The following is a 14,534-nucleotide window of genomic DNA, read 5'->3' on the forward strand; positions in this document are numbered from 1 at the left end:
GAATAATTTAAATAGTTTATCAGGGATCAGATATTTCTAAGTTCTATATCGCAAATCTCTTTTAAACTGCAGATTGAAGAGGTTTCACTTTTGCTGCTATAAACACACAATTAAACCTTAAAGTACTAATTATGAACTACTAAAGACAGATCACAGGACTTTGTTGGTCATAGTTTATTACAGATAAATGGTGGCGGAGGAGGCAGCACAGCCAATAGCCAGAGTATGGCCATCCGGCACTTGCCACTGGTCTCAGGACCTTTGCGATTGGCCAGTGCTAAATCTGGCATCAGAGTGACTCCCAATGACATGCCCGCACAAGGGGCAGGTCAAGGGATCCCCCTCACAAGGGGACCAAGAGCAGGGTAGCGGCCTGCGGCCAATCAGCGATCGCACAGTAAGAACTGGTCGCCTTTCTGCCAACTGTGCCTGCTCTGTATCGAAGGCAAAGTATATTGGTTAAACATAACCTATATACATTGTAAAATTGAGGGGGGGGGGATTCCAGCAGAGAAAGGACTAGCATGCCCTGGGAGGAGCTATATACTATCCTTAAATCTGCAGTAGACTTAATCTACAAACTGGTAACCACCAGACGTCGGCCCTATCACACGAGTTCACAGTGGTTTAGGTTATGGCTTCACTTGTCATAATCGCTACTCACATAAGGTAACACCAGAGCCTTAAGCAAAAAAATTACCAAAATAAAACAAATAATATCACCATAAAGAGTGGAATAATGTCATATACCAATATACAAATAATTTTATCCCTTTTAGGCTAAAACAGTATGTATCATACTCAGGTCTGCCAAGAGTAATTTGCAGCCCCTGTAGTTTTTGGGGCCCTTTCTATAGCCACCGAAGGGGGCGTGACCACGTAGTGATAATTTAATTTGTGAGTAACCATCTATATTACGGCTCAGTCCAATAATCAAAGCTCCACACAGATAAAGCAGTTGATTATTATTACAGAGCTTAGTTCTCTATCCAAATGGAACGTAATCTTGTTCACACTAATTCAGAAAAGTACTGCAAATTCAGTGTGTATAACCTTTCATGAGCTCGATTGAATGTTCCTTAAGAAAAAGTATTTTCCATAATAAAATCTGTAGCAGATTCTGTGTTAGCCAAGTCCTGCATATCTGCAGTAGTTCCGAAGTATCCAGATACAAGTACGTTCAAATAGAAGAATCAGGCTCCGTTATATTCCATTTAGTTTAAAGCAGTATCTGCTCTGGTGTATAGGGGCTTATTAGTCAAGACTTTAGGCAAATTTATGTTACGGGACATTTAATAAAAGCCTAACGCAGAAGATATGTGATATATAGACTCTTCGCGGGGACAGGCTCTAACTTGAGCCGAGATGCTAACTGAATGATATACACTAAATCATTTCTTATCAATGCAATAACAACTGATAATTAACATGCAGAAAATGCGAAGGGACATATGACTCATTTAATTTTACTTATCAAACTTTTTCAAAGCTATATTGTTCTTGGTCACTACATAAATCTAATTAGCTACTTTATCCGTGCGGAACTTTGATTATTGGACTGAGCAATAATATAGATGGTTACTAACATATTAAACATCCATTTTATGATGCATATATTTTTTTTAGCTTAAATTGGAGTGATTTATTTGTATATTTTTACATACACTATTCTTAATGAGCCGACTACTATATGTTGTTATTTTAACAACGCCTAATACTCTTTATAATGTTGTTCTGATTTATTTTGACCCCTGATAAAATCTGGTTTTGTATCTAGCACCAAACTGCAGTTTGCTGGTTTCATTGTGTCAGAGCAGAGTTCTGTGAGTACGTTTTGCTTTAAGCAGCAGTTGTGCATGTCTCACCCCACCCTGCACCATATTATCCTGCACATTGGTGTCTTGTGGTGCTGTGTTGTTGTGGGTCCTTTTATCCATGACAGTGTCTGATTGTGATTTGTGCACTTTGCAGGCTTCTAGTATCCAGCAAGATATTGACGACAGCAGAGGAGGAAAATCAAGGACGCGGCCAGATCAGCTCAGGTAAATGCTTCTTGTCTTGCTGTGACTTGTACTGAACAGTGTTATACTGTAATGTCCATTTGGAGGAACCAGCTGATATTTGGGGTTGTTTTCGGACCCGGAGATGTGATATTTTCTCAGAGAGGATACCAGACCTTTTCAGTGGCTGCTCTAGATTCATAAATTGCATTTTCTGGAGCTTATGAGCAGGACACAGATGTGTCTCGCAGGCCATTGTCTTTTCCTGGCTTTTAGTTCCATTAGTAAATAATAACCAGCAATATATGAGCATGGCGAATCCGCACTCCAAAACTATTACTTAATTTATTTCCTGAACATATTCCCGGATTATCTTGTCTGAGCAGAGGAAGCCTCTGTACTCTGTAACGCAGGACTATGTCGGCCTTCAGGAGCCGGGTAATGTCTAATTAGATTGTATAGATAAATGTGAGTGGTAGTATCCGAACACCTTTCAGTCCCATCTCTGAGTAACACGCAGAGCTGGGTTATTTCAGCTTTGAATGGTATTTTCTAGCCTCGACTGTGGTGATTTCAGGGGAGGAATCGTAAGTTTGGATCAACTTATTCCAGGTTATATGAGTTTGTCATTATAGCTGATGTAGGCTACACACAGTTCTACTCTAATGGCTTCTTATTATATGTTTAAGTACTTTTACCTTCGCCATTGTGACAAAACAAGTTTGATTTTACCTTAACCAGCCTGTCCCTCGTTTTTCACAAGCAGTGCAAGTGTCTAACTACATAAAGGGACATTACAGCCACGCCTGCATAGGAGACTATTTCATTCTTACCCATTGTAAAAATGTGTATAGTTCATGTTGCGGTGATGCTGTTATACATTATTAAATTGAAGCCAGGTGGGTTATGGGTAGGGATTGGGTAGGGTCCTGTTCCAGGATACAAGGGGGGGGGGGGGGGCTGTACCTGTATTCATTCCTCCCTCTTTTATGTATAGGAAGTCCTGATCAGCTGAAAACTGGTTGTGGCTGAAAAAGCTTGTAATGGGTTAATACTGGGAGTATGTCCCCATTGTCTCAGGTCATACTCAGCCGGACACCTTGGTGTCAGCCCAGCAGGGGACCAAGAGATGTATTAGGGTGAGAAGGGCCAGACACTCTCAGAGGATCCCACTATCTAAGGCTAGCCCCTGGGTCATAGAGGAAAGCCAGAGACAGAGGGGAGGTGGTTTCTTTCATCCTGGGAAGAACTGCAGCGTTGGAGTCTAGGCTTCTGCTGGACTGAGTAGAGGAGAGGTTGTTGGGTCGTGGTCTGGATTCAGCAGGTCAGGACATCCGGGGACTAACACTAGCGGGGTAAGGGACAGATAATGTGGTAAACCTGCACGGCATTTATTTACTGTTTGTGTATAGATTTTAAGTCATTATTTTTATGATAGTAAATATAGTGTTGTACATTACTAACTGTAGGATCCCTAGTACACTGTTTTCCAAACCCAGTCCTCAGGAACCCTTACAGTCCATGTTTTCCAGATCTCTTTGCTGTAGCACAGGTGTATTCTATACTGACTGACACATATTGAAAGACCCACAGGTTGTACTAATGATTTCACTTGTGACCTAGAAAACCTGCACTGTCAGGAGGCCCTGAGGAAACACTGCCCTAGAAGGTACTGGGTATGCTTCCCTGGTATAGTATGGCACACCTGGGTGCCCAGCCAGCGTGAAGTCGGTATAATCGGGCCAGATAAAGCTGGTATCTTGATGCCCGAGCCTCCACACTTGGGGAAATGGTCTACAATGTCCAGGGAGAGCTCTTCTATGTGTATTTCATTACAGACTTTGGTTTGTTGTTCATATGGTCTGAATATGACGACTTGTGAACAATCTTAGAACAATATTATGCAGTTTAACTGACCACCTATCACTATTTTCTGTAAAATAATTACAAACCTAAAACTCTAGCATTGGTCTGTCTATTCTGCTTCAATTGTATTGAAGCTCCAGTAGCTCCTTCACCTCATTGATGCTGCATTTGTGTCCTGGGGGCTGCCCAGAGATTAACCCTTACTGGTATCTCCATCCATTTATAACCCATGCCTTTGTGTCGCTCACTATCCACACGCCAGTGGGATGGTAAAGAGGAATAACGTTTATTTCATATTTTCTAGGTGTTCAGTTTTCACCAGTAATTAACAACAATAGGTTTTTTTCAGTCAGTGCTTTACAGCAGTGATGCTATAAAGGCCCTCAGCAACAACAGTCTTATGCTTTTCAGCATTGATGCCTTAATTATTCTAAACTACAGTCCATTATAACATCACTGCTGAAAAGCATCGGTCTTCAGCAACAGTCTGGTGCTTTTCAGCAGTGATGTTATAATGGTCTTCAGCAACAGTCTGGTGCTTTTCAGCAGTGATGTTATAATGGTCTTCAGCAACAGTCTGGTGCTTTTCAGAGGGTCTGAATGAGACAATAGAGATGGATATATGAGCCCATAATATTGATTTAAGTGATGGTGTTTGAGATATATATTTCAATATCCAACAGGCTGAGTTAAACATGCTTACTGTGTGTTGTATACAGACCTTAAACCACTATATTACAATCCCTCTGAGCACTCTTGGAAAGAGTTAAGTACAACCTCCAAAAAGTGTGCTCATTTCAGAACAAATGTGATATACATTGATATACAGTCATGTTGTGTAAATTGTTTGACTATGTGACTACTTGTGACATTATGTTCTAGTCTTAGAATAATCACCCTATAATTTCTATGCATAATAGCCTGCATTACGTATGTATAATCTTGAATAAGTGGGAGTTCGTTATCCTAAGGTATTTTATTTGATTTCATCTGTGTCAATAATACCACTTTCATACTGCCGCCTCGGCAATATCCCGGGTTTTTCAAGCCGGGTTTTTGCCGGGGCTCTGAGCGTCCCAGCTCAGAAACACCATTCATACTGCACCTCGGACCCAGGAATTTCCCGGGTTGACCCCATTCATACTGCACAAGTCTGTGCCCTGGCAATTTGTGGGAGTCATCACCAGAGCAGTTTTCATTGGCTGAAAAATGGTGATGTCATTGAAAGGTGACTGGTTTGTTGACGCATAAAGATGTGGGTGGTGATTGTTTACCACATTACTTTTTCATCATGGCCGACGACTCACTTTTGTGTAGCCCAGAGTTCATGTTTATTGTTTACTAGTGTTTTTTTGCTGTTTTATGCAGCAAATGAGAGTTTGCTGCAGCTGCTGACACTGTGCACTCTTGCACAGTCCCAGTTCAGGAGGAGGAAGGCGAAGTTTATGGCACAACAGAAGAAAACTCGGTGTCTGTATATGCGCAGGAGAGTGTTTCTCAGGGCCAGCATTGCCTCAATTTTGAGATTCAGTGCTGCCAGTAACTGAACCATGCGTGCCAGAGAGTGTTTCCACAGAGAAGTTTTCTGATCTACTGTGGAAGCGTTTGAGGAACAGCAGTGGATGCAACACTTCAGAATGTCACGTGAGACATTTAACTATGTGCTGGACCTTATTACCCCAGCACTTTCCAGGAAGGCCACTAACTTTGGGAAACCTATTCCACCATGTAGGCGCCTTTCTATTGTGTTGTGGTGGTATGCTACCCCCGGAGAATACCGGACAATCTCCTGCTTGTTTGGAGTGGGGATATCCACGGTGTGCACTCTAGTGCATGAAGTCACCCACGGCATTGCTGGAAGCCCTGTATTATCGCTTCATCTCCTTACCGCATGATTTGCATGAGGAAAGAGTCCTGGAGTTCCGGCTCATTGTCCATGAAACACTGCAGTTGTCTATTCTCGTGTTCCCTCATGGTGCTGTCCATCTCCCGCAGTTGATCCATCATGACAGTTGTCATTGTTTTAGTTGCTTGCTCCATTTTGTTGGACCTTTTGCGTTTTTTAGGAATGTTGTAAACTGTACGTAGAAAAAAACACAGTAAAACATACATTAGAATATATAATGTGGCAGAACAAAAAAGCAGTGTTGTAAGCTGATATGTGCTTGAGGCCTCCTCCCTCTTGCCCAGTAGTTTTACACTGCAACATATGCGTGTTAATGTTTTAATACTTTGGAGTGTATTATATTTGTCTTTTGGGCTTTTTGTTGATATAGTTCTCTTTTTTAAGTTATGTAGATATATTGGTATTTGGTTTGCATTTATGTTGATATACTTCTCTTTTTTTGCCAGTTATGTTCAAACATATATATTTTTTTTAAAGTTATGTAGATATATTTATTGGTATTTGGCTTGCATTTCTGTTGATATAGTTCTCTGTTTTTGGCAGTTATGTTTATACGGTTCATTTTTTTTTTTCAATTATGTAGATATATTGGTATGTATATATAGTTGGTTATTATGTGAGATTATTAAAGATACTTACTGTTGGAGCGTAAACTGGGACCTGGTGTAGACTCTGACACCGGCACTGGTTCTGGCTGTGTTTCTTGCGAAGTATCTGTAACGACTTGCGCAGCAGGGAATGGCTGTGAATCGTTCAGTGCCTCCCAAGACATGTTGGTGTCCTCTGTTGTGGCAGAGCACTCCAGTTCTGGGGTGTCTTCAATAGAATCTTCTATTATTACCGTTGCGGCCTCGCTTGTCTGTGTGCTCTCTGGTGGTGTTGGTATAGCCGCATCCACATTGCTAGAAGATGACAGTGCAATTGGATTTGTCAGAGGAGAATGTCCAAAGACCATATTGCACTGGTCATAAAAGGGCCAGTCCATTCTTTCAGCGCCACTTTTGCGCCTGTTGTGGTCATGGACTTTAGTGTACTACTTCTGCAGGGACTTCAATTTGTTCAGGACTTGTTTCTGTGTCCTCTTTATGCCACGTTGTGTGAGTATTTTGGCGATGTTGTAGTACACTGTGGCATCCTTCACAGTCCCAGTCACTTGCCTTCTAATTTCTTCCTCCCCTCTGACATTCAGCAGCTCACGCACCTCTTCCTCCATCCAGTGTGTCATAATTGCTGTAAATAAACACTTTTTTTGTGAAATAATAAAAGCAATTTTCTCCCAAAAAAAACGTTTCTGCTTCAGCTTGATGTTGAGTACACCATCCACCATCTCTCCTAAAAAGCTTCTACAATCTCCCACGGGCTTCCACCGATGACATCATCCTCCAGAGACAGGCAGACAGCCAATCAGCATGTTTTCTGTGCAACCCGGTTTGAAAATGGATGGTTGCACCATCCATAGTGCAGGCAACCCGGGTCCGACCCGGGAATTACCCTTCGATAAATCCCGGGTTGAAGACCCGGGTTTTTAGACCCAGGATTTTGGACTTGTACCATTCATACTGCACCAAGACCCGGGTCGTTTGAGCTCGCCCCGGCAAAAACCCGGGATTTTGGTGCAGTATGAATGGGGTATAAGTAAATTAAGGGGTCTATTTAACAAGCTGCAAAGAGCCAGCAAAAGGCTCTTCCCCTCGTTACGTAAAAATGGGTTAATGTCTCTGGCCTTAACCTAATTACCTCAGCTTACCGATGCTCTATGGGGACAGCAGATTTAGTCAATTTATTATGCAGCAAAGTAATGCTCAGTGAGGATCTTACTGGTTTCAGTGGGATCCTGCTGAAGACTCTCCGGCTATGCGCTATTCCTCCATTTGTTAGCAGCGTTAGTCTGACGTTGAAGAGAGAAAATGTTTTGTTGGGGATCGGGGTCCACACATGGTTCCCACAGCAGCCCCGGCATTGCAGTGGTACTTCATTATGTACCACGTGCTTCATTATGTACCACGTGCTTCATATGTACCACGTGCTTCATTATGTACCACGTGCTTCATTATGTACCACGTGCTTCATATGTACCACGTGCTTCATTATGTACCACGTGCTTCATTATGTACCACGTGCTTCATTATGTACCACGTGCTTCATTATGTACCACGTGCTTCATTATGTACCACGTGCTTCATTATGTACCACGTGCTTCATTATGTACCACGTGCTTCATATGTACAACTGCGTTTTGCGGCAATACTTTTGATGGTTACTTCACTGGGGTCATAAATATAATGTTTGCATATGTAAGATGAAATATAATCAATATAGCGCGTTATCTGGTCTAATTGTTTAAAACACACGTTAATATATGGATACTTGTTTATTTTCGGATTGAGGTTGGAGTCACCTCTTCATCCTCTCATCCTTATGAATATATTACTAACAAGGTAACCCGTGCATGATACTCATGCATTCTAGTCAAATCAAGCTACTTAAGGTGTTAAAAAGGTTCTTGTCATCTTCATCGCCACACACACACACACACACACGCCGCTAGGCTTTTATATATTAGATAATGCTAAGAATTTAGTAGGTCAGTGTAGTATATAACTCCGCCCAGCAGGTGGCGCTGCAGCTTGAGCACTCTGTCACCCAGTAGTTTTTTCCACACACAAACACACGCCGCTGGGCTTTTATATATTAGATCATTAATCAATTAATTAGAAATAACCCTAATATGTACTGTTGTGCGGAAGTTTTAAAACAAAACTATTTTGGATTTTCTACGCAGTTATTATAATTTGCAAATTTTAATGTTTTCAAAGTGGAAATTTTTCGTCTGGAATGCGGACAGTCATGTCTGCAAAAAAATTACAAGTCTGCATCAGGAAATTATCTACTGTGGATTTTAATGCTAAATTATCTATCGCATCATTGGGCCGCCGCAGCAAAGACATTAAATCTGGTGGTAATCGTTTTCACGATACCACAACCCCGACAAGCAGGATCCCTACAAAGAAAATCCAATTTGAAAACAAACGGTCTTAATATAAACAGACCTAAAAAGCGAAAATCCATCACGTGTTCTCTGATGATGCTATGGAGGAGCTGTGAGCTACATGGGAAAGGGAATTTACTGCTATACAACAAACGGGAGATATTTTCATGACTGCTATATCCCATATGTGAACGGGTCTGGATCGTACCTAAAGGATAGCCGTTCATGCGCTATATTACGTCATTACACTGTAACGTTTTGCTTTTAAATAAGATCTCTTCTGGTTGCTAAGAAATGAAGCCGACTGGACCCTATAACAAGATGCTGGATCTGAGCTTTCCTGGACACCAATCTGATAACGGTGCAAAGTGTGCACCATACAGCTTCATACATCTGTGCATAGATTTACACACTGAGCTGCTTCTTCTGGTGTAATGTAATAATTCATTTTAAGTAATTGTAAGAATGTATTTTATAATTTTGCTAGATTTGACTCATTTGATTACAACTATATTTTATACTCCATCTTATTTTAATGAAGGATACCTGGGAGTTGAGTAGATTTTTCTAGAGCTGCAAATGACCCTCATAGTGACAGGCGTGTCTGCATGTTTCAGCACGCCCTTACTGTACACTGCACACCCCTTCAGTCCCCGTTCTTCCTCTCCAGGCATAAGAGGGCGCAGGTGCCAATCTGTATTCCCATTTATACATGTGGCCTCTGAGTATGCGCACAGTGATCTCACGCAGATACGTACACTGGCAGCAGTGAATGTGCGTTGCCCAGAAGCCCTTGTAAATCTCTGACATGTGTAAGTTGTTTTACTGTCTAGTCTATTTGTGGCGTTTCTATCTGCTGAATTTATAACCGCTTGTGGTTTATTGGTAGTCTACAGGTTTATGTAAATCTGAATCCATGCACAGAATTTGGGTAAATAAAACATGTTGTCTTTTACGATGTTGAATGATAAACACTCTTTTTATTTTTAGGAGCATAACAGCAGGTGACAAAGTTCCCCCCCCGCCCCAAGCCTTCGCCCCTGTGCCCCCAGGATCTGTAACACAAGTTGATGTGCGCAGCCGAGTGGCAGCCTGGTCCACCTGGGCGGCGGAATATGGCGACTGTAAGTGTGTTATATGATCTATATCGTGCTGCATGGAGTGGGTGTATCTTCTATATTGGTCACTTAGGGGCTCAGTCCGTTTGGAACTGGACTGACTTTGACCATTTGTTTGTTGTGTCTCGTGCAGATGATTGTGCCCAGCCTGGTGCAGAGACCGAGGAGACGACACAGATGATTGAAGCCAGAACCGACAGAGATGTTGTGAGTAGGGATCACTTCATCCGTGTATTCACTGTATGATCTATGTGATCGTAATCTGCTGTTTATTTCACATTTTCTCTGCTCAGTCCTGTGTATGTGATGTGATCTATTAGTAATCTACTCTTTCATTCATGTTCTACACATGTGGTCATGTGTATGTGATGTGATCTATTAGTAATCTACTCTTTCATCCATGTTCTACGCATGTGGTCCTGTGTGTTTGTGATGTGATCTATTAGTAATCTACTCTTTCATCCATGTTATATGCATGGGATCCTGTTTCTGTGATGTGATCTATTAGTAATCTACTCTTTCATCCATGTTATATGCATGTGTATGTGATGTGATCTATTAGTAATCTACTCTTTTATCCATGTTATATGCATGTGATCATGTGTATGTGATGTGATCTATTAGTAATCTACTCTTTCATCCATGTTATATGCATGTGGTCATGTGTATGTGATGTGATCTATTAGTAATCTACTCTTTCATCCATGTTATATGCATGTGGTCATGTGTATGTGATGTGATCTATTAGTAATCTACTCTTTCATCTATGTTATATGCATGGGATCCTGTTTCTGTGATGTGATCTATTCGTACATTACTCAGTCCTCTACCTGTGTGTGTGTGTAGTGTACCAGTTGAAATATACTGCTCTACACCCGAGTCATGGTCCAGTATCTGGAATCTGTCCTATATATTGAGGACAGGGAGACTGCACTCTGCTTTATGCTGATGTATAGGATTATACCTATTTTAAAAGTTCAATGTAATACTCTTGCAGCAAATTCTGAACCACGTTCTCGATGATATCGAGTTTTTTATTGCGAAATTACAAAAAGCAGCCGAAGCCTTTTCTGAGCTTTCCAAAAGAAGAAAATCAAAGAAAAAAAAAAGTTCTGGAGGTATGTATGACTGACATGTTCTATATTAGAGTGTATGCTCCATTTACTAGCATCTCGTTAAGATAAAACGTGTTGCTACAAAATGCAATTTCTTTTTTACCCTGTTTCTCAGTAAATGCTCCGTCAAACTGCTGGGGACATATTACACATCTGATACCAATATTCATCCTGTTCTCTTTTATTGGGACAATCTTGTTGTTCTACTCATCTGTCCCTGTTTATCTGTCCTGCTTGGACAATTTCCTGCTATCGGTACAAGTTTCTTTTAGATCTCATGTAAAACCATTTAAAACTTGTTTATATATGAAATACACAATATCTAAAAAAAAAAATGCTTTTTGTTTTCTGTACCTAGAGGGTGTTCTAACTCTCCGAGCCCAGGCACCTCCTCAGGAAGAGTTCGTAGACTGTTTCCAAAAGTTCAAGCATGGCTTCAACCTTCTGGTAAGTTACAGAGAGAATCTAATGCACAGCCCGGCTGTCAGTCCTACACCTCCCTATGGACCCGGGCCGTACATAAACACCTGCAGAATCTGGGTGGTTCTAGGCAGGGGCTCATTTTGTTTTGATTGTGTAAATGTTGTGTGTCTAGGTAATGCCCTTGTGTCCTGGGTCAATATAAATACATTTCATGTGTAACCTCACAATGACTGAATGTCATAGAGGATTTGAAGTCATTGGATTCACCTTCTCTAGGAGATTTCTTTGCAGGGCATTTATTTTACCTTCATATTGACGCCTTTATCTGGGGGGGGGGGGGGTGGGTATGGGGCGTGCTGGGTTCTTATTATATTCATGTCATAAGTAACATGAGAAAATGAATCCTCATCATTACATTACTGGCGTTTCTTGCAGGACAGCGCAGTCATATGTTGCTGCAGGGAATTTAGATTTATAAAACATCTTAATGTCGGAGGGAATTTAACTTGTATTTGTCATGGAGGAAATTGTCAATCAATATATTTGTATCTGTGCTGAGAAAAGGAACCAGCTCCCGTCTTACTGTATCCTAATTACTCTGCAGAACATACCAGCCGCAAATGGCCCCTTAGACCTATGAGTCCTACAGGATATAGATGCAGTTCTCCACACTTGACTTAAAACCTGCAGATGAAATATCTAATGTATATATAGCACCAACATACTCCACAAAGCGTTACTATAAGGAATAAACACCCTAATCAGTGGCGCACGCAGGGGGGGTTTCTGGTTCTCCAGAAACCCTTCCCCTCCGCGAACCAACGGTACTGTACAGCAGCCGCGGCGCTGTCAAAGAAGCGTCCGCGGCAGTGCTGTATTGTAGTATAATACAGCACTGCCGCGGATGCTGCTTGACAGCGCCGCTGCTGCTGTAGAATTCAGACTCACCGAAATGGAGCTGCTGCAGAAGCTCCCTCTCGCAATATTTTTTTTTTTTCCGGGGGGCGGAAACCCCCCCTTCTAAATCCTGCGTTCGCCCCTGCTAATAAAACAAGACTTTGTATTAGCAGACAAACAAACAGGTCGGAGGGCGCTGCTCACAATTTGTAGAAGTTAGATACATAACAGGGTAAGTTCCACATATTGGTCCAGCCAAATTGTAATGAGGAAAAGTGCTTAGTGGGCTGTATGATCCAGTCACCCCTCAATGTATGTGTGGGGGTCAGAAGCTTGTCTGGATGTAAGTCTTCAGTGAACTATGCAGTGTGGTGGTAGTTGGGTAGAATAACACTGGGAGGTTAAGACGGTGGGTGAGGAAGCTGCTTAAGGGTTTGGAGGTTGGGAAAAAGTCTTGATGTACGAGGGAAGGAATTCCACAGAGTGGGAGCAGCCTGACAAACGTCCTGTAACTGGGAATGGGAGCAGGTAATGAATGTGGATGAGAGGCACAGGTCTTGCACAGAGCGGAGTGCTTCAGTTGGTAGATATTGTGAAGCAAGTGAAGAGATGTATGTTGGTGTGGTTTTGTTGGATTTGTCTGTGGGATAGATACATGTGTGTCACCTGTATACAAGTGATACTGTAATCCAATGGTCCATTATTAGGTTTGCAAGAGGAGTAGTGTAGATGGAGAAGTCCAGGGGGATAATACATCATAGCAAAACTCAGAGATGGGGTTGAAAATCCAGATAATCTGTACTTAGAAAGAAAGAAATGTGAGTGATGGAACATTTGCTTGAACTGTGAGTGTGCAATGTGGGGAGAGGAGCAGTCCAAACCCACCTCCTTATTTGCTTCCAGGTCTGGAGGTGAAGCAGAGGCCAACATGTGAAAGGGCTGTAGGTGAGGCAGAGGCCAACATGTGAAAGGGCTGTAGGTGAGGCAGAGGCCAACATGTGAAAGGGCTGGAGGTGAGGCAGTGTTTGATAGGAGAGAAGTGTTAATAACAGGAACATAGATAATGGGATGTGATACTAGAGAGGGATAGTAAGACCATGTGTTAAACTTAGTGGGAGTTGATAATGGTTTGAGATTGAGTGGCAGAAATAAAAGAAGGTCCATCGTGCAGAACAGTAATAAGGTGGTGAATGCAGTTGCTGAAAGTAGCTGATGAGAAATCTGAAGACCTCCAGCAAAATCTTCGTCACAGTGAATGAGAATCTCTTGGGAAGGAAATCGCTGCATCTGCCCCTAGACCGACTCATTTCCAAGACAAAGTCATTGTTTGTGGCCAAAGGGTCAGATAATCTCTTGTAAGTAGCAAGAGAACATTAAACACGTTTTTTGGAGGAGCAGATGGTGAAACAGGTTAATGTGTTTTTTTACAGGCCAAACTGAAGTCCCAAATACAGAACCCCAGCGCTGCAGAGTTGGTGCATTTTCTATTCACACCTTTAAATATGGTAAATGACTTTTAATTGACTCTGATTTTGTGTCCTATGTGTAAATGTATATCATATTATATCCAATATATTGGATGGCTGTATTTGTCATCTCCTATGGTTTGATAACTTATTGTGATATGTTTTTAGATTGTAGAGGCGACGGGCGATTCGCAACTTGCATCAACTGTTCTCAGCCCCCTATTAATAAAGGAGACCATAGATTTTCTAACTTTTGTGCTCAACAGCAAGGAGAAAGAGTTATGGCTATCGCTGGGTGACACATGGACCAAAACAAGGTAGTTAAACATTTGTGTGTACCAAACAGTCCTGGATTGTGATAGAGGTAACCTTCCAGACTTACCAGAGATCCATCAGTAGGCTTCCACCCTAAGCTTCTAGCAGTCTTCTGGCTACTCAGATAGTGCCGGTGGGTGAAGCTTCACATCAACTACTTGTTTCCTGGAGTTCTTATTCTCTGATTTCTGTCCATAGATTGGAGTGGCCTAAAGATCAGTTCATCCCTCCATACATCCCACGCTTCAGGAATGGTTGGGAACCACCCTTGTTACCCTTTGCTGGGGTCCCTAAGGAGCAAGAACAGAATCACTTGATGGAATCTGTGATAAACATTCCTGAGCCTCAACAGAAACGAGCTGAGGTAAGGCAGAGCCAGCGGAAAGTGTATCAGGGGGTCATGCTTAGTGTAGTATGTATAGCACTGTAAGATGTGATG

At 41.9% G+C, this 14,534-nt stretch overlaps 1 protein-coding gene across 11 annotated transcripts in view; it reads left to right on the forward strand.

Annotated features, from left to right (window-relative positions):
• The window catches only part of EPS8 (EGFR pathway substrate 8, signaling adaptor), a 110,086-nt gene that overhangs the window by 66,404 nt on the left and 29,148 nt on the right, over positions 1 to 14,534 (forward strand). For all 11 annotated transcript variants that reach the window (XM_075210844.1, XM_075210848.1, XM_075210849.1 and 8 more), the window contains 8 exons: positions 1,972 to 2,042; positions 9,752 to 9,885; positions 10,013 to 10,086; positions 10,877 to 10,997; positions 11,353 to 11,441; positions 13,745 to 13,819; positions 13,949 to 14,097; positions 14,294 to 14,459. In XM_075210844.1, coding sequence (XP_075066945.1) covers positions 1,972 to 2,042; positions 9,752 to 9,885; positions 10,013 to 10,086; positions 10,877 to 10,997; positions 11,353 to 11,441; positions 13,745 to 13,819; positions 13,949 to 14,097; positions 14,294 to 14,459 — 879 coding nt within the window. The remainder of the gene's footprint in view (positions 1 to 1,971; positions 2,043 to 9,751; positions 9,886 to 10,012; positions 10,087 to 10,876; positions 10,998 to 11,352; positions 11,442 to 13,744; positions 13,820 to 13,948; positions 14,098 to 14,293; positions 14,460 to 14,534) is intronic.

The sequence above is a fragment of the Mixophyes fleayi genome, chromosome 4 (genome assembly GCF_038048845.1).
Source record: "Mixophyes fleayi isolate aMixFle1 chromosome 4, aMixFle1.hap1, whole genome shotgun sequence".
Taxonomy (NCBI): domain Eukaryota; kingdom Metazoa; phylum Chordata; class Amphibia; order Anura; family Limnodynastidae; genus Mixophyes; species Mixophyes fleayi.